This window comes from Heteronotia binoei, chromosome 15 (genome assembly GCF_032191835.1).
Source record: "Heteronotia binoei isolate CCM8104 ecotype False Entrance Well chromosome 15, APGP_CSIRO_Hbin_v1, whole genome shotgun sequence".
Lineage (NCBI taxonomy): Eukaryota > Metazoa > Chordata > Lepidosauria > Squamata > Gekkonidae > Heteronotia > Heteronotia binoei.
In genome coordinates, this window is record NC_083237.1 from 61,003,249 (window position 1) to 61,030,795 (window position 27,547).

Here is a 27,547-nt window from a genome sequence, read left to right on the forward strand (position 1 = left end):
CTGCATTGCATTTCATGGAGAGCAAGTTTGGTGTAGTGGTTAAGTGTGCGGACTCTTATCTGGGAGAACCGGGTTTGATTCCCCCACTCCTCCACTTGCACCTGCTAGCATGGCCTTGGGTCAGCCATAGCTCTGGCAGAGGTTGTCCTTGAAAGGGCAGCTGCTGTGAGAGCCCTCTCCAGCCCCACCCACCTCACAGGGTGTGTGTTGTGGGGGAGGAAGGTAAAGGAGATTGTGAGCCGCTCTGAGACTCTTCGGAGTGGAGGGCGGGATATAAATCCAATATCTTCATCTACCTCACAGGGTGTCTGTTGTGGGGGAGGAAGGTAAAGGAGATTGTGAGCCGCTCTGAGACTCTTCGGAGTGGAGGGCGGGATATAAATCCAATATCTTCATCTACCTCACAGGGTGTCTTGTGGGGGAGGAAGGGAAAGGAGATTGTGAGCTGCTCTGAGACTCTTTGGAGTGGAGGGCGGGATATAAATCCAATATCTTCAACTACCTCACATGGTGTCTGTTGTGGGGGAGGAAGGGAAAGGAGATTGTGAGCCGCTCTGAGACTCTTCGGAGTGGAGGGCAGGATATAAATCCAATATCTTCATCTACCTCACAGGGTGTCTGTTGTGGGGGAGGAAGGGAAAGGAGATTGTGAGCCACTCTGAGACTCTTCAGAGTGGAGGGCGGGATATAAATCCAATATCTTCATCTACCTCACAGGGTGTCTGTTGTGGGGGAGGAAGGTAAAGGAGATTGTGAGCCGCTCTGAGACTCTTCGGAGTGGAGGGCGGGATATAAATCCAATATCATCATCTTCTTCTTCCCTGCAAACATCAGCTGGAGACATTTCTATTTCAAAAAGTACTCGGCGGACAGTTTTGTGAAACTGGGATCTGATGTGGCTAGCCAATCAGTTTCATGCTTCGTGGCTGTTATTAACATTGGATGCTGCGGTGTAGTTTTTATTATGTTGATTCTTTTCTTCTTTGTAAACTACTTCAGGCACTATGTATTTGATTTAATTTTTAAATTTAATTTAATTTGCAATTTATACCCCGCTCTATCCCACTAGGCAGGCTCAGGGCGGCTTACAGCATTAAAAACACTGCAGGAACAATAAATAAAACACATTTAAAATATCTCATAAACATAATACATAAAATAGAGGGCTGTAACTCCAACAATCATACAGCCAGAAGCCACCGTTCAGCAGTTGGTACGACTTCAGCTGGTTAACACCACTTAGCACAGCTTCGGGTCATTGACACCACTCAGACCCTTGACCAACTCAAGCACAAGGATAGTAAAGTGCCAAAGTGCTGGGGGACGGTTTCAGAGGACGCCCGGTAAATTAAAAGCCTGGCGGAAGAGCTTCGTTTTACAGGCTCTGCGAAACTTAGGTAAATCCTGCAGGGCCCGGATCTCCAACGGGAGCTCATTCCACCAGGTAGGGGCCCGGATTGAAAAGGCCTCGGTCCTCGCTGCGGCCAACCGGGTGTCCTTAGGACCAAGAATCACACGATGTTTAGCAGAAAGGCAGCGTCCGTAAGTTCTCAATAAGCCAGTGTACACACATAGATATCCCCACTGCAAATACCAGGGCAAATACACAGACCAAACTAGCTTAAACCAACATGAATCAACTAAGACAGCAACAGGTGAGCCCCTCCTTTTCCCAGCCAACTGCTTTTTAGAAATCATGCCCTTACCTTGATTTCCCCCCCTTTCGTTCCTTTACTGGTGAGTCGGGATGTGACAGAAGAGATGCGTTTAGGGGTACAAGCAGCAGCTACTGAGGACTCAGGAAGGCCAGAGGTTTTTTTCAAAGGGATAGAACTAATGGAAGAGGTTCGTTTGGGGATAACAGAGGATCTACTTTTCAGGGTTTTGACAGAGGAAGGCACAGATGTCTTAAACATGTAAACAAAATTAAACCAAAGATCAGTGAAAGGTGTGGGGGGGGAGTGAAAATAACACAAATAAACTAGAAGAGGATGATGGTTCAAGTACAGTGAGGATGATAAACGAAAATCAGAAGCTGACAGGAATTGGTTCCCTCCCACCCACCCATACACCTTCACTGCATTTACAGAGCCAGTTTGGTGTAGTGGTTAAGTGTGCGGACTCTTATCTGGGAGAACCGGGTTTGATTCCCCACTTCTCCACTTGCACCTGCTAGCATGGCCTTGGGTCAGCCAGAGCTCTGGCAGAGGTTGTCCTTGAAAGGGCAACTGCTGTGAGAGCCCTCTCAGCCCCACCCACCTCACAGGGTGTCAGTTGTGGGGGAGGAAGGTAAAGGAGATTGTGAGCCGCTCTGAGACTCTTCGGAGTGGAGGGCGGGATATAAATCCAATTTCTTCTTCTTCTTCTTAAGTGTGCGGACTCTTATCTGGGAGCACTGGGTTTGATTCCCACTCCTCCACTTGCAGCTGCTGGAATGGCCTTGGGTTAGCCATAGCTCTTATAGGAGTTGTGCTTGAAAGGGCAGCCTCTGGGAGAGCTCTCTCAGCCCCACCCACCTCACAGGGTGTCTGTTGTGGGGGGGGAAAGGTAAAGGAGATTGTGAGCCACTCTGAAACGCTGAGATTTGCAGTGGAGGGTGGGATATAAATCCAATATCATCATCATCATCATCATCATGACTCACTCACACCTGAACTTAGAAGGGAAGAAGATGATGATGATGGTGGTGGTGGTGGATTTATATCCCGCCCTATACTCTGAATCTCAGAGCGGTCACAATCTCCTTTACCTCCCCTGCCCCACAACAGACACCCTGTGAGGTGAGTGGGGCTGAGAGAGCTCTTACAGCAGCACCCTTTCAAGGACAACTCCTACAAGAGTTATGGCTGACCCAAGACCATTCCAGCAGCTGCAAGCAGAGGAGTGGGGAATCAAGGAAAGGTTGAAGGAGTTGGAGATGTTTAGCCTGGAGAGGAGGCAGCTGAGAGGTGATCTGATCACCATCTTCAAGTACTTGAAGGGCTGTCATATAGAGGATGGTGTGGAATTGTTTTCTGTGGCCCCAGAAGGTAGGACCAGAACTAATGGGTTGAAATTAAATCAAAAGAGTTTCTGGCTCAACATTAGGAAGAACTTCCTGACCGTTAGAGCGATTCCTCAGTGAAACAAGCTTCCTTGGGAGGTGGTGGGCTCTCCTTCCTTGGAGGTTTTTCAACAGAGGCTAGATGGCCATCTGACAGTGATGAAGATCCCGTGAATTTGGGGTAGGTATTTGTGGGTTTCCTGCATTGTGCAGAGCGTTGGACTAGATGAACCCTGGAGGTCCCTTTCAACTCTGTGATTCAAACCCGGTTCTCCCAGATAAGAGTCCACACACTTAACTACTACACCAAACTGGCTCTCTGACAAAGGCATTGACCTTGAAAGAATACTCCATCAAATGAGCATGTTAAAGTATAGATGCTTTCTAACATCGCGTTTACCTGTACGGGGGTTATGTCCTATCATTCTGCTACACTAACTGTGAAGTCTATTCTGCTAAACGGAGACCACCACTGCTACAGAGTACAGTGGTAAAGTAACACATCATATTGACCACCACAGAAAGGTCAGCATAAAGTAGAAGCTCGGGAAACATTATAACAGCTTCATCATTATGATAGGTCCGTTATCTCCTTTACCTTGCAACATACACTCAGGAAAACATATTCCATGCATTAATTCGCTCTGAAAACAAAGTTTGAGTTCAATGGCATCTTTAAGATAAAACAAAAAAAACCTTTGCTGGTCTTCAAGGTGCCCTTGGGCTCAAATTTTGTTCTTCTGCTTCACACCAGCACAGAAACCCACTTGATTCTAAATTCCATATGGTTCTTTCAGTGTTAGTACGCAAATTATAAATTCTGTGCAGCTTTCTTTGCACTCTGTTCTGGACAGGTAAGCTTTTTAAAAAGTGTGTGTCTAATAGAAGAAGAAGAAGATATTGGATTTATATCCTGCCCTCCACTCCGAAGAGTCTCAGAGCGGCTCACAATCTCCTTTCCCTTCCTCCCCCCCCCAACAGACACCCTGTGAGGTGGGTGGGGCTGAGAGGGCTCTCACAGCAGCTGCCCTTTCAAGGACAACCTCTGCCAGAGCTATGGCTGACCCACGGCCATGCTAGCAGGTGCAAGTGGAGGAGTGGGGAATCAAACCCGGTTCTCCCAGATAAGAGTCCGCACACTTAACCACTACACCAAACTGGCTCTCTTGTGATAAAGTTAAGCTGAACACACATGGAAACCTCACACTTCTAAGAATTCTTTCTCTGCCCACAGAACAAAGCAAGAGTCAAGTATCACCTTTTAGACCAACAAACTTTTATTCAGAATGTAAGCTTTCATGTGCACGCGCACGGCTTCAGACGAGGAACGAGGCACAGTAAGCAGAGCTACATATAGCTCGTCGTTCCTCATCTGAAGCAGTCATGAAAGCTGACATTCTGAATAAAAGTTTGTTGGTCTTAAAGATGTTCCTAGGCTCTTGCTTTGTTCTGCTGCTTCAGACCAACACGGCCGCCCACTTGGATCTCTTTGCCCACAACTCAGTCCAAAAAGAAATGGTTCAGTATTGGAAGAAGTTTTGGGCAAACAGGATTTCCTAGTTCCACAGCAACGAGCAGATATCCAGGCAAGATCTATGAAACAGGACTGGGACATGAATACGGTTGCTAATCTCCAGGTGGCACCTGGAGATCTCCTGCTATTACAATTGATCTCCAATCTTTTCAGATCAGTTCCCCTGGAGAAAATGACTGCTTTGGAGGGTGGATTCTAACAGCACTGTACCGTGTTTAGGTCCCTCCCCTCCCCAAACCCCTCCCCCCAGGCTCTATCTCCAAAATCTCCAGGGATTTCCCAACCCAGAGCTGGCAACCCTAGACATGAAGAAAGTGGGCTTCTGGGAATATAAGGCAGAAGTATCCGTTTCAGGGGATTCTGGCTCAAATGAAATCACATGAGCCTCAGAAAAAAAAAAATTCCGCGCTGAAATTGGCAGATCAACAGCTGAGAACACTACACAGATACTTGGAAATTCTGGAGTGTGGCGTAAATGACCATAGTGGCAGAAAAGAATTAGCAGACTGTGCCGAACATATCATGGTTTAAGATTATTTCTTTAAAAAGTATATAAGAAGATATTTAGTGCATTTTTAGTAAGATAAGATAAATGAAGACTGGGGAATGCGCTTTAATTTTCTGATGTAACCCACCCTGAGCCTGCCTTGCGGGAAGAGCAGGGAATAAGCGGAATAAAATATATAAAATAAAATCAGAAATGTTCCAAGACAAAGTGAAGAATTACAGGGGGATGAAGGAAATGTATTCAACCGCAGTTTACACCCGTCAACTTACCTTTGGCTTTGCTTCTTCAATCCCAGTCCCGTTTTTATCTTTGTTGTCGATACGAGCTGATGGGGAAGAAAAGAAAATTACAGTTAACGTTTGCTAAAGAGTGAGGGTGGGTGAGACGGGGAAGATTCTAAGTTAAAATTCCCACGAGGGCAGGCCGCTTGGATTTCAGTTGTGGCGTGCAGCCCTCATCTGCTCTCTTGCAAAGAGTAAACAGAAAACCTACGCTTCCTGGTTTTCAGGCTTCCCGGCTGCTCTCGATCCATTCCATGCTCAGCGCTAATGCAAAGAACAGCCCTGCCGTCGTATTCGTCTCCCAAACCATCTCGAAACAAAAACCGCATACAAAAAAAGGCAAGAAGAAGCATCTAGCCAGCTGTGCAATAAGGAACAAAATACTATGTGTTCCTACTAGATTGGTACCACTGCTGGCAGCCCCCTCACAAGTGTTGTGTATGAAGCTCTGTCTGCAGTGTGATGTCAGGAACTGGCAAGACCACTGGGGTTGTTTTAACTCCCAAAACAACAACATTAGCCACCCCCTACAAATCCTAGATTCTCCACGCCCTGATGGCCTGCGTTTAATTCCCTAACAAGTAGCACATCAGTTTAAAAGGGTGAGCCATTTCCATATGGGCCAGCTAGCTTTTATTAGAGTTAATATCAGAGTTAAACTTTCTAGGTATCCTAAAGCAGGGATGGCAAACATGCGGCCCAGGGGCCTAATCAGGCCCTCAGAGGGCTCCTATCAGGCCCCCGAGCGACCGGCTGTTGTCTGCTTCCTTCTCCCTCTCTCTTGCTTCCTTCTGCATCACAGCTTGCTTTGCAAGGCTTGTTCAAGAGCCAGTTTGGTGTAGTGGTTAAGTATGCAGACTCTTCTCTGGGAGAACCGGGTTTGATTCCCCACTCCTCCACTTGCACCTGCTAGCATGGCCTTGGGTCAGCCATAGCTCTGGCAGAGGTTGTCCTTGAAAGGGCAGCTGCTGTGAGAGCCCTCTCCAGCCCCACCCACCTCACAGGGTGTCTGTTGTGGGGGAGGAAGGGAAAGGAGATTGTGAGGCGCTCTTTGGAGTGGAGGGCGGGATATAAATCCAATATCTTCATCTACCTCACAGGGTGTCTGTTGTGGGGGAGGAAGGGAAAGGAGATTGTGAGCCGCTCTGAGACTCTTCGGAGTGGAGGGCGGGATATAAATCCAATATCTTCTTCTACCTCACAGGGTGTCTGTTGTGGAGGAGGAAGGGAAAGGAGATTGTGAGCCGCTCTGAGACTCTTCGGAGTGGAGGGCGGGATATAAATCCAATATCTTCTTCTACCTCACAGGGTGTCTGTTGTGGAGGAGGAAGGGAAAGGAGATTGTGAGCCGCTCTGAGACTCTTCGGAGTGGAGGGCGGGATATAAATCCAATATCTTCTTCTACCTCACAGGGTGTCTGTTGTGGGGGAGGAAGGTAAAGGAGATTGTGAGCCGCTCTGGGACTCTTCTGAGTGGAGGGTGGGATATAAATCCAATATCTTCATCTACCTCACAGGGTGTCTGTTGTGGGGGAGGAAGGTAAAGGAGATTGTGAGCCGCTCTGAGACTCTTCTGAGTGGAGTGTGGGATATAAATCCAATATCTTCATCTACCTCACAGGGTGTCTGTTGTGGGGGAGGAAGGGAAAGGAGATTGTGAGCCGCTCTGAGACTCTTCGGAGTGGAGGGCGGGATATAAATCCAATATCTTCTTCTTCTTCAATGGCACAGGAGCTACAGAGCAAAACCTCTGTTTTCTCCATTGTCTGAGGTTCCTTCCTTGGAGAGGAAAGGGGGAAGGCAGAGCTTGCTTTGTCAGGCTTTCTCAATTGCACAGCAGAGCTACTGGGCCAAGACTCTCTTCCTTCTATTGGCTGAGGCTTCTACCCCCCCCCCCACCAGGTCCTCTAGGGAAGGAAGGAAAGAGGCACAGCTACCTTTGCTCACTTCCCTGGCTCCCATGGGAGAAATACATAGAGAGCACCTTTAAGACCAACGCGTGCTAATGTTTTAAGCATGTTTTAATTTTTAAAAAATATATATTTAATTGTGTTTATCTGGGTCCTTTATAAAGTTTATATCTCTGCTATCTAATATTAAATAGGTAAACACATGGCATGGGCTGGCCCAGCAAGGTCTCATTTATGTCAGATCTGGCCCTTATAACAAATGAGTTTGACACCCCTGCCCTAAAGTATGTCTTCAGGGTAAGAAAGTGGAATTGTGGGAAAAGAATGATGCCGTTGCAAAATATAGAATGCTGATGTCACTCTGGCTGCCTCACGCCTCTCTCGTTCTGCGACTGACTAGCATCATTTGGCACACTGGCCCCAGAAGGCTTGCTTCCACGAGTCACTGTCCATGAAGTAAGATTGAGAGATAAGACAATTTCGGGAGAATGCAAACCAGTGACAGTAATATTTCTAGATCATTCACAGGTCAGTGTGTTCCTCTAGGGAACGGTGAAGTCTTCCCACCAGAAAGGAAAATCCTGCTGTGATTATCTCTGTTAGTTACCCCCATCCCCAGCACAGGAAACATTTTCAGCACACACACACAAACAAAAGTGCGCAGTGATTTCTGTCCCAGTACCCCAAACCTCAAGACGTTATGAATGTATGAGTAATTCAGAGCAAGCCTGTCTCGATCAGATTGTTAGTTATCAAAGGAATCCAAGATTCACCATCAGCTTCCCATCAATTCACAGGTTCAAGTCCATGCGTGAAGAAATGCAGTTTTTGTCTTGGGAGGCTTGAAATGAGCACTTTGCGTTTTAACAGGTCCCCCCCCCCTCCCCTCCCCTGCGAAGAGACTGGGAAGGAGGACATCCATCAATGGCTTTGTAGGCTCACCTCAGCTACATCTTAAGAAATGCTAATAAGTTTAGCTAGAGACAATGGGATGTCCAAGCTTCCCCCTTCTCCCCCCTTCTGCTAGTAGGAAACAGAGGCTTGGAGGCATTAAATGCTGTATCAGGGTGGCCAAACCTGCAAAGAGCCACATTAACGTCGGGAGGGAGGGAGGGAGGGAGGGAGGGAGGGAGGGAGGGAGGAAGGAAGGAAGGAAGGAAGGAAGGAAGGAAGGAAGGAAGGAAGGAAGGAAGGAAGGAAGGAAGGAAGGAAGGAAGGAAGGAAGGAAGGAAGGAAGGAAGGAAGGAAGGAAGGAAGGAAGGAAGGAAGGAAGGAAGGAAGGAAGGAAGGAAGGAAGGAAGGAAGGAAGGAAGGAAAATGGGGAGGGAGGTGGAAAGCAAGCAACTGTAAATGCATTCTCCAAGCCAGATGGCGGCAAGGAGAAGTGATTTAAAGACAGAAATGCATCCTCCAAGTTGGCTGACGGGGCAGTGGGGGCTTCGAGAGCCACAGTTTGGCCACCCCTGTGCTAGACAGTCAGAAGGAAGGAGATTCCTGGAAATCTCCAAGAAATGCTTCCTTGACCTGACCTAGCCAGATCAGTGGGAGAAGAAACAGATGTGATAATACCTCCTTGCAACAGGGAGGAGGTCTCTTTCCCTGGGATGCTGAGTCCATGAGAGGATGCAGACCCCTCCTCTGGGAAGGCAGCCATTTCTTTATCGTGTGCTGATCTTAAAGGCTGGAGGGAGCTTCAGAGTACTGGAAAGTCTGTAAACTACCTGAGCTAAAGGGCCTTTAATATCGGGGGATATATAGAGAAAAGGACAGAGGATTTGTGTTTTACCTATTTCTTTTGTATCCCTTGCACAATTGATGCACCGCTGAAAGTATGCTTGAAGACATTTTCTTTTCAATAAATACTTTATAACTTTTGGTGCTGGCTGTGGTTCTCTGTACCACACAGGCCTCCATCATCTCAGACACACTACTTTAAAAGGCGTACCAGGGTGGGGGGGGGGGGAAGGCAGGCAGTTGTCAAGCGGCCATTCCTTCACAGGCATGCAAAGCCGTAAACTGTCCCCGTGGTGACCCAGCGCTGGGCAGCGGGAGACATAGAACTTGGAAGGGAAGGTGGGACTCTTGTCTCTCCCAGTGGGCAATTCTGTACATCAGGTGGTAATGGTGAACTACCTGAGAGTGTAAGAAAAGCCCCTCCAGGTATGGAGAAACACCTAGGATGGCACAGTGCAATAGGATCTGCAGGCCAGAGCAGGCCCGTTCTGCCGCGCCATGAACAACATAAGCTTCCAGAAGGAGCTGACAGGAAAAGCGATATTTGATCAGTTAGAGGTCAACACACAAAAAAGCATCACAACAACCAGCAATCTTCTCCTAACAAGTCAGCTTCTTCAAGGGCTCAGACATTACTGAGAAACGGAGATGTGATTATCATCACGTTCATTATCACATCTTCACTACTGTTCCGGTAACTCAGATATTCATTAGCTCTCATTCTAATTAATTATAATCTCTCTTCCCGATGGTGGTCTCCTTACCAAACTGGCGAAGATGGTTTCATACCTGCTGTTGATGACCCTCAGGTTTGTGGACCTTTCAAGAGGGGATTGGATAAGAATATGGAGCAGGGGTCCATCAGTGGCTACTAGCCACAGTGTATTGTTGGAACTCTCTGTCTGGGGCAAGTGATGCTCTGTATTCTTGGTGCTTGGGTGGGGCATGGTGGGAGGGCTTCTAGCCCCACTGGTGGATCTCCTGATGGCACTTGTTGTTGTTGTTTTTTGCCACTATGTGACACAGAGTGTTGGACTGGATGGGCCATTGGCCTGATCCAACAGGGCTTCTCTTATGTTCTTCTGTGACACAGAGTGTTGGACTGGATGGGCCACTAGCCTGATCCAACATGGCTTCTCTTATGTTCTTATGTGACACAGAGTGTTGGACTGGATGGGCCATTGGCCTGATCCAACATGGCTTCTCTTACGTTCTTATGTGACACAGAGTGTTGGAGTGGATGGGTCATTGGACTGATCCAACATGGCTCCTCTTATGTTCTTATGTGACACAGAGTGTTGGAGTGGATGGGTCATTGGACTGATCCAACATGGCTTCTCTTATGTTCAACAACTTCAGCGTTCAACCCTGACCTGGACAGCCCAGGCAAGCCTAATTTTGGCAGAACTTGGAAGCTAAGCATGGTTGACTCTGGCAAGTACTTGGATGGGAAGCCTCCTTGGAATACCAGCAGTCGAGAGAGCAGAGGTAGGCTTTAGGAGAGCCAGTCTGGTGTAGCGGTTAAGTGCGCGGACTCTTAGCTGGGAGAACCGGGTTTGATTCCCCACTCCTCCACTTGCATCTGCTGGAATGGCCTTGGGTCAGCCGTAGCTCTGGCAGAGGTTGTCCTTGAAAGGGCAGCTGCTGCGAGAGCCCTCTCAGCCCCCACCAACCTCACAGGGTGTCTATTGTAGGGAAGGAAGATAAAGGAGATTGTGGGCTGCTCTGAGACTCTGAGATTTGGAGTGTAGGGTGGGGTCCGTGTACACGTTAAATAAACCGCTGTTTCTTCCTGATTTCACCTGTGGCCTTGTTTCTGCCTGACCACCAGCAGCTAAGGTTGCTACTACAATCTTATTATTATTATTATTCAGTCACCTCTATGAATATCCTCCGTGCCCCCAGTAGGGGTCAGTAACCAGAGGTTGCCATGACTTCCAGGTGCACACCCATACACACACACACGCACACATAAAAAAATCCTTAGCAAGAGCAGTTCAGGATATCATGCCAGGACAACCATGGACAGTCCTTGAACATTTTGACCCCTTTTTCACATGCAGTGGGACATACGTTCTGTTTGGTTCATTCTGGAGTCAAATACTCAGTTTGAGAATGAGGGAGGTTTCCATTCTTCCTGGTCATGGATTGAAAGACATTCAGAACCTCCACAAGGGTGAAAGACCAGTGAAGATGGTTGGCTCAAAGAGTCTAATTGATCCAAATGATTTCCCAATGATTCTTGGGAATTTCTGGTAAGCAAGGTTGGTGATGTCAACAAAGTCCTGGTTGACTGGTCAAATGAGGAGCTGACTAAGCAGCTGACACAATCTCTCCTCTCTCCTCTTGCAGAGCCTGAGAAGTTCCTTGATTTACAGAGAACAAAGTGATAAAATGACTGGGCGGATGATTAAGATTGCAAGTGGAAAGAAACGTAACGTAACGTAACGTAACGTAAAGCAACTCTGACCAAGTAAGAGAGGAGAGAGAATGATCACACTGTTTAGCATTCATGTGAAACCTCTGGGGGAGACCGTGTAAGGTGGGGAGAGTAAGGTAACACCCAGCTCTATTTCTCTTTGAGAACTTTGACAGAAAAGTTTAGGTTGATAAACTTTCCTAAAAACAGGCACCAGATACACCTGCAAATGAAAGCCACGATAAAGGATACAAAAGCTTTTCACAAACGAATGAAGCAGTGCTATATAAAGAGATTCAAAGCTTGGTGCAGATGGGTCTTTTGGAAGAAGATGATGCACTGAGGCCTGTTTCAGTGAAAAAACAGCTTCTTACTTGTGGCCGTTCACTGGTACTCTGTGTGGTTACACATTTGGGATTATGCTCACATAGATCACAATCTATAATTCTCTGGAAGCACTGGAGGTTGAGAAACTATTTCTTCCCTCATATGTATGAGGCTTCTCATACATCACACACAAATTTCCTGCAACAATTTCTCACATAGTTCAGTCTCAATAATAGCACTTTTAAAGTTTTCTCCTTAGAGAGGCTCTTTTCCCAGCCGATGGACACCACAGAAAGGTAACGAGCAGAAAGTGAAAGAGGGTGGGCTGTGGAACTGCACAGAAACCTACTTAAAGAATGGTTACAACTGCCTGAACTCTGTTTTCTTCTTTGTGGTCCCTGTGCAGTCCCACATAAAGGAGACACACACTGGCCTAGTTGGAGCAGGGGGTAAAAATATTTCAATTACACAGCATTAAGTAGAGCAGGAGTGGCCAAACTTACCTAATGGGAGGGAGGGAGGCAAGGGAGGGAGGGAGGGAGGGAGGGAGGGAGGGAGGAAGGAAGGAAGGAAGGAAGGAAGGAAGGAAGGAAGGAAGGAAGGAAGGAAGGAAGGAAGGAAGGAAGGAAGGAAGGAAGGAAGGAAGGAAGGAAGGAAGGAAGGAAGGAAGGAAGGAAGGAAAATAGATTGGGGAGGGGGAGGCAAAGGTGGAAAGAAAGCAACTTTACTTTAAATGCATTCTCCAAACTGCCACCTGCTGGCTTGACTTGGAGAAATGATTTAAAGAGACAAATGCCTTCTCCAAGCCAGCCAATGGGGTGGTGGGGGCTTTGAGATCCACACAATATGTGTGGAAGAGCCACATAAGGCTCCTGCACCACAGTTGGGCCACCCCTGAACTAGGGCTACTACTGAAGCATGTCTTGACTGGCAAAACTGGGGGTGTGTGTATCTCCTCTTCTTATGGCTTCTTTTTTCACACTTTTAGGTCCGGTTCTCCATAATGCTGACAGTAGACCTATTTCCTCTGATCCCTCTGATAACATGAGATCTCTGGAGTTACTAGCCCTAATCTCTGGAGTTACTAGCCCTAAAACCTAGAATTCCACCCATGGGCATGACTAATGTCTTCTCCTGCATAAAAGCGCTTCGAGGTGATTTACAATGTCTCTACAAGCCTCTTTTAGTCCACAAGAGAAATTTTGCCACTTCTGACAGGATCCAATAGCAATCCGTTCTCTCAGGCACACTAGACAAAAGTCATGCTTGCTGGATCCTTCCCTCAAAGAGACTGTACTTTCTAGACTGGCTTCTGTGAGCAATCCAGGGTGAGCAGATTTTACTGGCAGCGCTCCTGAAGATTAAGGAAAGCTTTATGAAAGGATTACTTTACTCTGAACTACCCTACTACAAGTCTCGAAGAAAAAGAGAAAATGAAAACAAAAGCCAGGATTAATTGCTCCATCTGCTCACCTCACATGCAAATTGCCAAAAAAATCCTCCGTTCTTTTTGGACAGGGAAAAGAGGAACAAGTGTGAAACTGCGATATCCTCTTCGTTAATTATAAAGCTCCCCCCCCCCCCGCTTCTTAAAATCCCCCAAACACAGAGATACCATGAAGAACATCAGGGACGTTCTAAAAAAGGTACATAATTCTCTCACCATGCAACCCCTCTATAAAATGACTGTGGAGTTTCATAAAAAGGGAGTGAAGATCCTTTATAAGTGAATGCTCTCCTCCACTTGCACCTGCTGGAATGGCCTTGGATCAGCCATAGCTCCGTAGGAGTTGTCCTTGAAAGGGCAGCTGCTGTGAGAGCCCTCTCAGCTCCACCCACCTCACAGAGTGTCTGTTGTGTGGGGGGGGGGGTAAAGGAGATTGTGAGCCGCTCTGAGATTCTGAGTGGAGGGCAGGATATAAATCCAATATCTTCTTATCTTCTTCTTATCTTCTTATCTTCTTCTGGGTTTGTGAAAAGAGGTGATGGATCTCTTTATAGGCTAAGGCTGCATACTGCAAAGACCAGGGTCCAGTTGCTCTATGGTGCTGAAATTGGCCCTTATTCAACCACCAAGCTGTTGGAGATAGTACAAACCAAACTCTTGCGCAAGCTTCTGTCCGTTCCCAGTTGTGTGCCAAACACTGCCATCAGGTTGGAATCTGGCGTCCCAAGCATCGAGACGTCTATGTGGTTAAACACCCTTTGTTACTTTTTGAGGGTTCTCTCAAAGCCAGGTGGCCTTCCCCATCTGATTTTCTTCGACTCTTTTGTGGGAACTTGGGTGTAAAGGTGTCTAGATTATTTTAGACTCTGTGATCTCTCCCCTGAGTCCCTAGCAATGATGGAACTGAGGGATGCGAAAGAACTTTTGCGCCTGAGGTTGGTTGAGCTGGAACTGAGATCTGCTAGAGCTAGTCTTTCTGCGCACATTTTCTTAGGGAAGCAAGCTGAAGTACTGTCCCCAGCCAGGTATCTTTTCAACATCACTATCCCAAAATATCGGATAGCTTTCTCAAAAGCACGACTCAACGCACTTTTCTCTTCGGTGCTTTTGGGACGTTACGCTGGGTCCCCATATCTGGAAAGATTGTGCCCCTGTAATTGCAATGAGGTCGAAACAACTCTCCACATCGTTTTGCGGTGTCCAAATTACAATGACTTGAGGGCAAGATTAATCTCTCCAATTCTCGGGTCCTTGGCGGGCAGGCCGGAGGATGAGCAGATTGCCTTCCTCCTGTCTGACACTCACTCTGATGTTTCAACTAAGATTGCCCGTTTCTGTTATGTTGCTCAGTTGGAAAGGAGGGAAATTGAGAATGTAAATCTTGGCTATGATTTTTAACAATATGTGTAATAGTTGGCGTAAGGAACTTTGTGTAAGAGGTGATGGGTTTGTTTTTATGATTTTGTTTCTGTTTGTATTAAGCTGGTCGGATGACCGTGAATAAAGTACTACTACTACTCTTTATAGGAAGTCGCATTGCTACAAGTCTTCTACTGGGTAAGAGCCAGCCAGCTTTTTCATTTTATCTCACCCAATTCCTTCCCTTATTACAACCTCCATCCCATATGCATATTGTCTATGCCAGTCCCATGATCCTCGGCATAGTCTTTCCAGGTAGTCAAAGGGGATCCCCCCCGCTTCCTTTTCTACTACCAGAAAAATGGGTTGGATCCAACCCACTGTCCGCAAGAGACAACAGTAGCTATCCTTTGCTGCTTCCTGCAATACTTCTGGTTTTAAAAGTCAGGTAAGAAAGTGTCCAAGCAATACTCTCTTCAACTTTCTGGAGTTTTCACCCAAGAGGATTAAACAGATGCTGAACCCGTGTACACTTTTTTGGCCCAATATAAATGCTGTTAGTCAGGGGTTATTTTGTAGAAAAATAGGTGGTGGAGCTCATTAGCATAACTCATTAGCATATGCTGCCCCCCCTACCAGCCAAAAGCAACTGGACGCAAGAAAGGAGAGCGCGGGGGAAGAGAGGCCTGCTTGGGCTGGCTAGAGATCCAGCCACCTGCCGCCCAAAATCACATAAGAAGTGGAGAAAGGGTGGCGTTGGCTTCTTGTGTCAAAGCCCCAGGTAGCTGGCTGCCTGCCTGCTCTCCTAATCCAGAGATTGTTATGCTGCACCTACTATTCAACAGACAAGGTAGGTAGGTGGGGAAGAAGAGGGGGAATCCTCAGAAAGGTTCAGGAGCTGTGCTCCTGTAAGCTCCTGCTGAATTCAAGGCCTGCTGTTAGTGACGGAGAGAATGTGGCCAAGAAACACAGCGTATATGATGGCTAATGTACATTTTATGTTTGCATACACATTTAAGCCCAAACCGACTTAAGCCAAAGCCCTCTTAATTTGACTCACTCCACAATGATCTCTGACACCCATCAGGTACTCATAATACTAGGAATGCCCAGAGACTTCTAAGGATAAAAGGAAACAGCTCATTATGCTTCCGTTAGGGACAAAATCAATTAGTTCCTTCCTCTCTCGGAGTGAATGCAACCAGCTGACAATAAAATCTATTCCACTGCCCGCAGCGACCATTAGGATAAAGCAAAATGAAAACATAACTTACAGCAGGGACTGGCAGAAAGGGGACGGAAGCATCCATGCAAGATTCATGCAGCTGTTATATGCAAATCGATTTCACTCGTCGAAACGAGAAAGGCAACAAACGTTATACTAGCAAGGGCATACAAGCCTGTCGGTTCCTCAGGTGAGCACCAAAGCAGCAAGATTCAGGGAGAGCCGCAAAAGGTCACCAGTCGTTTTAGCAGACTTTGCCTTCCTTAAGCAGGGCAACTGAGCCTCCAGCACACAGACGCACCTTTTAGACGTGGAAGTCGGCTGCTCTGCTTCTCAGACGCACAGCCGCCAGGAGTCTTCTGCAGTTCTGAGAGCGGCACAGTTTCCGCTGCCTCCCTCTGAAAGGGAACTTTCTCTTCCGAAAGTCCTCCTGGTTCCAGCACAGATCCTGTTTTGCTCTTTTTAAGGACATCGGGTTCAGCTTGGTAAAAATACTCAGAGGGGTCCAGCTCCACGAATGCAGCACCGCAGCGTTCGTCTTTACAACGTCCACTGTCATCCGCTTCGTCCTCCTGAAACACTTCCTCGGCACCCTCGTCTTCAACGTCTCCCTGCCCAACCACCTCATCTTTCAATGGATCTCTTGAGGAGAAGGAACCTTCTGCTGTTGAAACAGATTCCTCACAAGCAACTCCTACAGGCTGCTCAACCAAACCAGCAGGAAGTTTCTTTTGGAAGTCCTGCCCTGCTCTTTTGGATACTTCGGCAGGAATTGGCCCAGATCTTGCATCCGCTGTTTGAAAGGTTGATGCAGCTTGCTCACCGAGGTCATTACAAATGCTGAAGACAGACTTTTCTGGGCCTTCCTCGGCTGAGCAGAATTCCATGCTCCAATCTGGGATCAGAGGTCCTGGGGCTACAGAAGACAGCCCTACAGATTCTCTTCCACCACCTAGTAATGCAGAGATTTTTTTTCAGAGTCTCCAACCCGTGAATGATCTAGCACAAAAGAGGATGAGCCCCAGGACAAGAAAAAAGGCAGCTGCAAACTACCTTAGAGAAGGCAATGTTATGGGCTCTCATGTAACCTGGCTAATTTGGATTCACGTCTGATTACCAGTATATTTATCCAATTTAGCAACATGATCATGAATCCTGAGTCTATCCCTGACAGCCCCGGGAATTCAGTTCTACTGATTTATATGAGAAAGACACAAGCATGGTGAAAAATTAACATATTTTAAAAAGGTAAAAGTAGTTCCCTGTGCAAGCACCAGTCGTTTCCGACTCTGGGGTGACATTGCTTTCGCAACGTTTTTACAGCAGACTTTTTGACGGGGTGGTTTGCCATTGCCTTCCCCAGTCGTCTCCACTTTCCCCCCCCCAGCAAGCTGGGTCCTCATTTGACCGACCTCGGAAGGATGGAAGGCTGCGTCAACCTCAAGCCGGCTACCTGAACCCAGCTTCCGTGGGGATTGAACTCAGGTTGTGAGCAGAGCTTAAGACTGCAGTACTGTAGCTTTACCACTCTGCGCCACAGGGCTCTTTAACACATTTAACACAACCCTATTTTCTGGATCACTTACAAATGAGTTATTGTAACCATCTGAGAAGGATGCGAAATTGAGTGCCCTAGAATCACTTGCCAGAACCAAACCTTCCTTGCTGTAAAAGGCTATTTGTGCCCAACACAGTAACCCTTGAAGATGTGCTAGGGGTAGGGTGGTTGGCGAAGCACGAACCGGATATTAATTGGGGGGAACAAACCATAGACTTTACTGATAACAAGTGCGAGCAGCATCATTGGGACAAAGGCTGGGGAGCCGAGCCCCCTCCTAGAAATGAGAAACTGTGTTTGACAATAGAAGAGGTGCGGTCGATCCCTAAGGAATACAGAGACCTAAAAAAGAGTATTTAGCAAGGAGGAGGCAAATGAACTGATCGCGCTACAGAACTCATTCCCGAGCAAGAGCTCCCCAAATCTAAACTCTACTTGATGGGGTGGGCAGAGAAAGCCGAATTAAGGAAGTTTTTGGACAAAAATTTAAAAAGAGGTTTTATTCAGCCAGTCACTGCCCCGCACGCCACTCCGGTGCTTTTCAGGAAAAAGAAGGATGGCGGGCTTAGGCTTTGCACAGATTTTCAAGGGATTAATGGGATTTCCACCTCTAACGCTTACCCCATACCCCTAATCAAAGATCTACTGAGCACCATATCTGAGGGGAGAATTTTCACCAAGCTAGACTTATGAGACGCATACTTTCGGGTGCACATAAAAGAGGGAGATTAATGGAAAACTGCATTCAATACCCCCATCGGCCAATTTGAATACTTGGTCATGCCCTTTGGATTACAAGGGACACCTGGAGTATTTATGAACTTTATAAACGAAGTTCTACGGAAACACTTGTACAAAGGGGTCGTGGTTTACCTGGATGATATAATTATTTATTCTAAGGACTTGCAATCACATGTGAAGTTAGTACGGGAAGTACTAAGCACCCTATACGTGAACTAACTGTATGCTAAACTGTCAAAGTATGAATTCCACAAAACAGAGCTTGACTATTTAGGTTACCGGGTACAAAAACAGAAGCTAGCCATGGATCCTGCCGAAATCCAAGCAGTGTTGGATTAGGAACCCCCGAGGACACGTAGACAGCTCCAAACTTTCCTCGGTTTCACAAATTTTTACTGTAATTTCATACAAGGGTTTGCGCAAACGATGTTACCCTAACTGACCTTTTAAAGTCGATGGACTTTATAGTAGAGCTCCCGCCCTCTTAAGGGAAAACAGTCATTTTGGTGGTGGTGGACACATTCTCGAAACAGGCGCACTTCATCCCACGCGCCCAGCTTCCCACTGAGCCAAGACGAATGGGTAGAGAGCTCAAATGTGCAAGCCAAAGAATTAATAAAGAAGTTTTATAAGTTGCACCCCTCAAAGCCCCGAGCAAGATCTCGGGGAGGGCAGTATGTCAAGCATGATATTTCTGGTACTGATTGAGTATGCATTTGGTGTCCATACTTCCCCGCCCCCTTCTCTCTCTTCACTATTCCCTTTCCTAAATAAAGATTTCTCTTCAAAGCTTTCCCCACCTGTGGCCTCTCAAGGATGCAGGATATGCAAGTATCTCCATAATGTAAAGTAGAAGTACTTCCCCCGAGTCCCCATGCATATCAGCAAGCCAGGAATGTGTGGGAACCGGAGGGTGTGGTAGTATCCAAATGGCTAGTTGATAGTACGCTTTGAACTTTCTATGCAATTCACGTCTGTATGTTATGTCTTGAAGCTATCTGAACTTTGTCTTTGAAGTAGCCTTTAAGATCCCATGCTATGTAACTTACTGTATCACTTCCAAGGTATCATACCTTGGGCAAGTATTGGATTATCAATAAAGCAAGTCTTTGATTTAAACAATAGCTTGATTATTCGAAATACCGATGCTTGACACTCAATCCTACCTAATCTATTCCATTTGAAAGGTAACTACCTTGCCATTTATGTTACTGTTTCTGTATTTCCTTGTCTTCTGTAACTGCCGTGGGAACGTTTGGGGGGGGGAGTTGGTGCTCTGCTTGCTTGCTCTGCATCTGTTATACCTGACCACGTAATCACTCCGCCCCATAGGAGATGTCTGTGCCTGAGCTTCAAGGACATGATAACTCTCCTTCAGAGACTGTCTCAATGTTTGCTATGCATGAACGGGGATTAGGTGAAGTACACTTTCACTTGCTTTATGTGGGCTTTTTGGGCTGTAGGTTTGGCAGGCATTTAGCAGCCAAAGGGGGTTATAAAGGGGGTTATAAAGATCTGGCCATAGCTGAGGAGAGCCAGATCTGACACAGAGAGTCATACTACTGTAAATGTCTATCAATAAAATGAACCTTTATTGAACGTCAGAAAGAACTGCATGTTGAGGATCTCTACAGGGACTGACCTGTTCCCATTCTCATAAGGAAAATGACATATTGAAATACAGTCTTCAACAATTAACCTTGCTAGAAGGTCCACGACAAACCACTTGTGAATGTGTCTTGCCTTGAAAACTTTACGGGGTTGTCCTAAGTTGGGTGCAACTTGACAACACTTTCTATCATCACCACCAGATGATCCTTCATATGTCATAATCACATGGAGACCAAGACTACAGTTGCAATAATCCTATCAGATAGTGTTGCTCACTTTAAAGAGTTAAGACTATGGGTTAGATCCATGGGTTAAAGATCTGCAAACTTTTATTTTCATAGTATCTCCCTGATTGTCTAAACAAAACACACGGTCAAAGGATTTGTTCATGCAGTTTTGAGGTGCCTGAAACCCCAACACACATTTTTTTTTCCATGCAAATTCTATGGCAATTAAAGAGCTTCTCGGATAATTCCCTTATTCTTCTGTACGGAAACGAAAATCACATCTCTCTGGCAGTTGCCAAATATATCTTAGCTGCACTAAAAATTCAAGCTATTGCTATTAATTCCGTGCTTAGTTAAATATGCAGTTAATTTTAACCCATTTATTTTAAATTATGTGTTTAATATTTACCTCTTCCTAAAGCGTTGCATGACCTACTTTCCCAAGTACACCAACCATAGTTTATATTATTGTGTCTAAAAGCCTACATGTCGCGTAGACTTCGTTGAATAAAGAAAAGACAGCGATAGTAGCTGCATCTTCTCTTCCTCCTTATTTGATTCCGATTTGTATTTGCACTTGATTTGCATCTGATTTGTATTTCTGTTATGCTATGTCCCTGGAAGAGCATTACGCTGTACTGGTGATCCCCGGCCACAAAGAGGTTTGGCTGTCCTCAACGAGGGCCAGGCCCCAACCTGGTGGAACACTCTGCCGGAAAACACCAGAGCCTGGCAGGACCTTTTACAATTCCGCAGGGCTGCAAAGCAGAGATGTTCCACCAGGGTTTTGCTTGAGGGCAGCAACGGCTGTTGGGTTGGCACCCCCCTCCCCCCCCCGAAGGGGAATTCTATGCTCCCGATGCCTTGAAAGCTGAATTGTTGCACACTGCAAAGGATGTTAGCAGGTTTTAAACTGTTTTTAAGTAAATGGATTTACTGATTTTATATGCATTTTATGTTGATGTACATCGCCTAGAGCCTGGCATGGGCTGGGATAAGGCAATTTATAAATCTAATAAATAATGATAACATGTTTTTTTCTGTCTTTACAAGATCTGATTTGATCTATGAATGGCAGGCTTCCTTCAAAAGCTTCCCAGTTTCCAGGCTCAGGCTGCCAGAGCCTCAGCCCATTCACCGATCACGTCAATCCTCCTTTTCTTGCATCTTTCAGCTGGCTCCCCTATTTCCTTTTTGAGAAAGGTATCAGAACACCACCACAAAAGTGAAGTTGAGGATGCAACCCACAGATTGCGGGCGTTAAGGGTCATTAAACCAGAGGTTCCCAATGAGATACCTGCAGGCACCATGTCACCTGCCAAGAAGGTGGGCAGGGTCAAGTGGGGCTTTTCCCCAGCGGGGCAACTGACTGGCCACTGGAGATTTGATTGGCAGAACAGAATTTTTTTTTTTTAAAAAAAGTTGCTCTGGCTGCAGCTGACACAACAGCACAAGAATATTCACCATGTGATTGAAGGCAACCTATAGCAGACTTTTATGGTTGGCATACCTCCCACAGCAGCCATTTTGTGGCAGTCATTTTGTGGCTACACCCACCACCCTGGGTCAGAATTCCAAAGGTGCCCCCAGGCTCAACAAGGCCTGGGTGCCCCTACATTAGACTACTGTTCCTACCGGGGGTTTTTTAGCAGGAACACCTTTGCATATTAGGCCACACACCCCTGATGTAGCCAGTCCTCCAAGACCTTACAGTAGGCCCTGAATGAAGAGCCCTGTAAGCTCTTGAAGGATTGGCTACATTGGGGTGTGTGGCCTAATATGCAAAGGAGTTCCTGCTACCAAAAAAGCCTTGGTTCCTATGATGTTTCCTTTCCTCAATAAACCACTGACACTCAAAGAGACTATGACCAACTTCCCACTCGGCCTTATGCTGCTCTCACGCTCCTCTTCTCAGTGGGGCTTCCGTCGGATTTCACACAAGCTGCCCTGAGGCTGCAACTCACTCCGCCTCTTTCACGCAGCAAATAAGAGCCTCTAAAAACCAGTTTCTGTTTGCTGCATGAAAAAGGTGGTTGACATAAAATCAGAGGGAATTAGACGAGAACAAACAGAACTGGAAAGGGTCTTGCTAGGTGACAATGAAAAATTGATATCAAAAGTATATAAGTTATTATTGAAATGGTCTACAGAAGAAGAAGTAGTAAAGTCTCAAATGGTCAAATGGGCAATCAATGTGAACAGAGAAATACAAATGGAAGCATGGGAGCACCTTTGGAAGAACTCAATGAAGATATCAACTTGTCAAAGTATCAAAGAGAACTGTTTTAAGATGATGTATAGGTGGTATATGACTCCGAAAAAATTGGCTAAGATAAGTAAGAAAATGTCGGATAGATGTTGGAAATGTAAAAAACATGAAGGTTCTTTCTTCCATATGTGGTGGACATGTGAAAAAGCGAAAGAATTCTGGAAGATGATACAACAAGAAATCTCCAAAATTTTGGGCTATGATTTTAAGAAAATTGCAGAGACGTTTTTACTTGGATTACAATTAGAAGAATTTCCAAAAGAAGATAGGACTTTAATTTGGTACCTGTTATCAGCTGCTAGGACTTTATACGCGCAGCTTTGGAAGCAAGAAAAAATACCAGAGAAATGGGAATGGACCATGAAAGTTTTATCGTGGTGTGAAATGGACAAATTAACCAGAACACTAAGAGACTATGACTTAGAGATATTCAAAAGGGAGTGGAGAAAATTTAAAGGATATATGGAGAAAACCTGGAAAGTAAAGAAACATTGGACAATTTTTTAGTTGTAAGAATATATATATTGAACTTTGAGCAGTTAGAAGTGCCTTTAGTATTGGTTTGAACTTATAACCTCGGGGAAGTCAACATTGGAGGGAGGGGGGATGGAAATGTCATATGGGTTAATGGGGAAAAAAAATTAAGAAATAGTTAAGTTTTGTAACCATATGCTACCAATAAATTGTTTAAACCACGAAAAAGGTGGTTGCAGCCCCGGAGCAGATAGTGTGAAATCCGACAGAAGGCCAGCAGAGAAGAGGAGCGTGAGAGCGGCATAAGGATAGTGGGAACTCGGTCTCAGTTTCCCACTCTGGACTGGAAAGGGCTCTTCTCAGAAAGGACAGGCCCAAAGGCACACACCTGAGGCTCAGTGGTCTGTTCCGAAATCAAGCCAGATTAGCTTCCTCCATAGCTGCAACTAGCTTCGCCTTTTTCACATGGCAAACGGAAACTGGTTTTTAGAGGTTCCTATTTGCCGTGCGAAAAAGGCAACGCTAGCTGCAGCCCCGGGGCAGACAGTGTGAAATCCGACGGAACCCCTGCAGAGAAGAGGAGCATGAGAGCGGCATAAGGCGAGCGGGAAATTGAGCTACGTTTTCAGAGAGCAAACCACAATCTTTCCTACAGAGGCAAAAACAAACGTACAGTCTACCATTGGGGAAGATGAAAAGAGCTGAGAGAGCTCTTGTGGGAGAATGAGGCTACCGAAGGGGAAAAAATAATGGCCACTGCCCTCCAAAACGCAATGATGGGAAACTTAAAATTTAAAGACACAACAGGGCTGCTGATGTTTGTGGGCTGCCGCCATGACCCAGATGGAGTTAGGATCCCTTGGGAAGGCCTTGCTTTGGCCAAGGCATGTAGACCAGGCAGAGTAACAAAGAGTAACAATTACCTATTTTAAACAGGAAAATCGATAAAGGGCAAGTGAACAGATAAGGTGCTTTAAAGCTATAGTAACGTGGGTGAAGGAAAATAAACATAAAGTCTCTAACGCAACTAAACTTAATGGTTCCTAGTCTAGATCCCAGCAGGCAGCCGTGTTGGTCCGAAGCAATAGAACAAAGCAGTAGACAAGTGCACCTTTAAGACCAACTAGTCTGTTAGGCCCCAGGCCTCAGTCTGCTCACTCTCGCCCTCAGAGTGAGGCTCTTCCTCCTAAACAGCAGCCGTCCTGCCTGCTTGACCACTCAGGAGGAAAGAACAGTGTTTGTCTCCTAAACAGTTCCCCTGAGAGCCGTCTGCCATACTTCTTTGCAGATTTAACGAGACAACCTTCTCTCTTAGATGCAGTCCTTGTGACCACACATCCGTTGAAACAGTCCCTCGTGTCTTGCTCCACTGTTTGCTATATTCACAGCTTCGTAACTCACTTCTGTGTCCCGTTTTAGAGAAATCAGGAGACTGCTGGGATGCCTTGAAAGTCTGTAGGCTCCTGAGCGGTTTCTCCCCCCGAAAGACACTGAAATAGTAGCCAAGTTCATTTTTCTGGCCGCCGTGATACGCCAAAGGATTTTGTAACCATAGTTTTAACGGGTAATGATGCTTCTAAATTTTAACTGTATCTTTTGCGTTTTATGGGTAATTTTTTATTCTGTATAATTTGGTAATCCTCTTACTCTGTATAACTGCCCCTGTATAAATCGATGGTGCGGTCTCATTTGGAATACTGTGTGCAATTCTGGTCACCGCACCTCAAAAAGGATATTATAGCATTGGGAAAAGTCCAGAAAAGGGCAACTAGAATGATTAAAGGGCTGGAACGCTTTCCCTATGAAGAAAGGTTAAAACGCTTGGGGCTCTTTAGCTTGGAGAAACGTTGACTGCGGGGTGACATGATAGAGGTTTACAAGATTGTGCATGGGATGGAGAAGGTAGAGAAAGAAGTACTATTCTCCCTTTCTTACAAGAACTCGTGGGCGTTCAATGAAATTGCTGAGCAGTCGGGTTAGAACGAATAAAAGGAGGTACTTCTTCACCCAAAGGGTGATTAACATATGGAATTCACTGCCACAGGAGGTGGTGGCGGCTACAGGCATAGCCAGCTTCAAGAGGGGGTTAGATAAAAATATGGAGCAGAGGTCCATCAGTGGCTATTAGCAACAGTGTGTATGTGTATGTGTATATATATATATATAAATTATTGGCCACTGTGTGATACAGAGTGTTGGACTGGATGGGCAGTTGGCCTGACCAACATGGCTTCTCTTATGTTCTTATGTGACACAGAGTGTTGGACTGGATGGGCCGTTGGCCTGATCCAACATGGCTTCTCTTATGTTCTTAACTGATTTCTTTTATGCCAATAAAGGCTACTGTGGCTGCTGCTGCTGAGATAAGGTGCTTTAAAACTACAGTAACATGGGTGAAGGAAAATAAACATAAAGTCCCTAACACGACTAGACTTGACTGTTCCTAGTCTGTTAGGCCCCAGGTCTTAGCCTGCTCACTCTCTCCCTCAGAGTGAGAGTCTTCCTCCTAAACAGCAGCCATCCTGCCTGCTTGGCCTCTCAGGAGGAAAGAACAGTGTTTGTCTCCTGAGAGAACGTTTAAGCCATTCTCCTCAGAGCCTCCTTGGACGCTGATTGGCTGAAACTAGCACCGAGCATTCTGGGGATTGTATGCTGTCTCTCTTTCTACTGAGACACAGGCCTCACAGTCTCCCTAGGCCCACTAGGCCTCTGTCTCACAGCACAGCACAGATCATGACAGCTGCACAAGAGAGAGAGCAGCAATTCAAACACTGCTGACATGGCAACCCCCCCCTGCCCCCAGCAGAGTAGAGCCTCCTCATTTAAGTCCTGCAAAGCAAGAATTTGGTGCTTACCTTGGGCATCCCCTGCGGCACGGTCCTCGTGGTTAGGAGTACAGCCTATTCCTGCTTCCTCAGCTACATTTTCCAAAATGGAGGATGGGAAAATGGTTTCAACATGAAAAATGACACAAGACAAATGACTAATTTTCCTGCTAGCACTACCAATTTCCAATTACCGAGCTCAAAACGGCTGGTCTTGAATGAAAATGAAATTAAATGGAGGGAAGGTGATAGCCTCAATGAAACAAAATCATCTGTGATCAACCCTTGAATCATATTCAGCATTAAAACACATCCAGCGTTTGAGACTTGTGGCACAGTTGATAGCTTTTATACAAAATAACCTGTCCCCCAAAAACATTGGACCACCACTGTACACAATGAGCTTTGTTTCTAAGTTTCTCAGAAGCGTTGGCCTCCCTGCAAAATTAATATTTCTTAACAGACTAGGCCTATGTAGTGTTACATTCAACTAAATTAATTTTAAAAATCATTCTGGGCTTAGGCACATCTGCAGGTGCAAAGAAGATACAACCTCCTTCTGTCCCTCTTTAAACTAAGAGTCTGTATAAGTCTTCAGCAAGCCAAAGATCAGAATACAACACAAGCGTGTTCCTTTGCAGTCAGTTTTATTGACTGCACAGAGAATCAACCTGGGCAATTCTATATCATTTTCTCCACCTCTGTGATGTCTCTTCAAAGGCCCCGGAAATACACATGGTCCATCTGACTATCTGCCACAATGCAATGCAAGTTCAGTAGGTTTGCTGTCTGTTGATGTAGTGCTATCTGTTCTCATTTGCATACAAAACATCGATATAACACCATAAATCTCCAATGTTTTCTAATCCAAAGGAAAACAACCTTTACAGTGCTGCAGTGGCCATGATTAAAATCTATCTAAACTTTGCTTTGTTTCACTTCTGAGGCACCCAGTTGCTGCATTCCTGACTTGAGGACTCTCAGCTTCATAGTTTAAGATGCCTCAGTTATTATGAGCAAATCGACCACAGTGAGTTTTGCCTAAAATAAAAAGGTTAACAAGGTAAAGGTAGTCCCCTGTGCGAGCACCAGAATTTTAAAAGGGTGGTTCGCCATTGCCTTTCCCAGTCATCTATGCTCCCCACCCCCCACCCCCGACCACAGCAAGCTGGGTACTCATTTACCGACCTTGGAAGGATGGAAGGCTGAGTCAGCCTTCAGCCGGCTACCTGAACCCAGCTTCCGCTGGGATCAAACTCAGGTTGTGAGCAGAGAGCTCGGACTGCAGGACTGCAGCTTTACCACTCTGCGCCATGGGGCCACATTTTGCCTACAATACTAGCTAATAATTAGCGGGGGATATTTTTATCTGAAAATGTGTTATATGATTGGTCAAATGACTGTAATAAAGACTGATTGACTGACTAGCAGGGGACATGACTAAAGAAGGGTAAGTGTTCCTTCACTCCAGAGATTTTCTTAAATGGATTCCTCCTGCCTTTGGAATAAGATACCAAGCAGAGGTACTGAGAGAGGCAGAGAAACAGAAGCAAGTTTTATTCTAGGTTGAGATACCTGTCAATTTAGTGGGACTCTAAGCAATGAGGTGGGGGGAGAGACTTCAAGCATTTACTCTCTTTGGATATCCAATGCAAATTCAGCAGTTTTGTTGTCTACTGAATGTATTTGTCCCCGCTATGTCCTAAAAAGGTAAAGGTGCAAGTCAATTCCGACTCTGGGGTGACATCACATCACGACATTTTCACGGCAGACTTTTTGCGGGGTGGTTTGCCATTGCCTTCCCCAGTCATCTACACTTTCCCCCCAGCAAGCTGGGGACTCATTTTACCGACCTCAGTAGGATGGAAGGCTGAGTCAACCTCGAGCCGGCTACCTGAACCCAGCTTCCACCGGGATTGAACTCAGGTCGTGAGCAGAGCTTGGACTGCGGTACCGCAGCTTACCACTCTGCGCCACAGGGCTCCTTGTATACAGAACAGGCATTACAGATATCTTAAGCTTCCAGTGTTTTCTCATCCTAATGGAAAACAAAGTG

General features: G+C 46.0%; 1 protein-coding gene across 7 annotated transcripts in view; it reads right to left on the minus strand.

Annotated features, from left to right (window-relative positions):
* The window catches only part of MAPT (microtubule associated protein tau), a 138,452-nt gene that overhangs the window by 41,033 nt on the left and 69,872 nt on the right, over nucleotides 1-27,547 (minus strand). For all 7 annotated transcript variants that reach the window (XM_060256158.1, XM_060256164.1, XM_060256162.1 and 4 more), the window contains 2 exons: nucleotides 25,522-25,584; nucleotides 5,355-5,410 (listed from right to left, as the gene is read on the minus strand). In XM_060256158.1, the coding sequence (XP_060112141.1) occupies nucleotides 5,355-5,410; nucleotides 25,522-25,584 (119 nt within the window). The remainder of the gene's footprint in view (nucleotides 1-5,354; nucleotides 5,411-25,521; nucleotides 25,585-27,547) is intronic.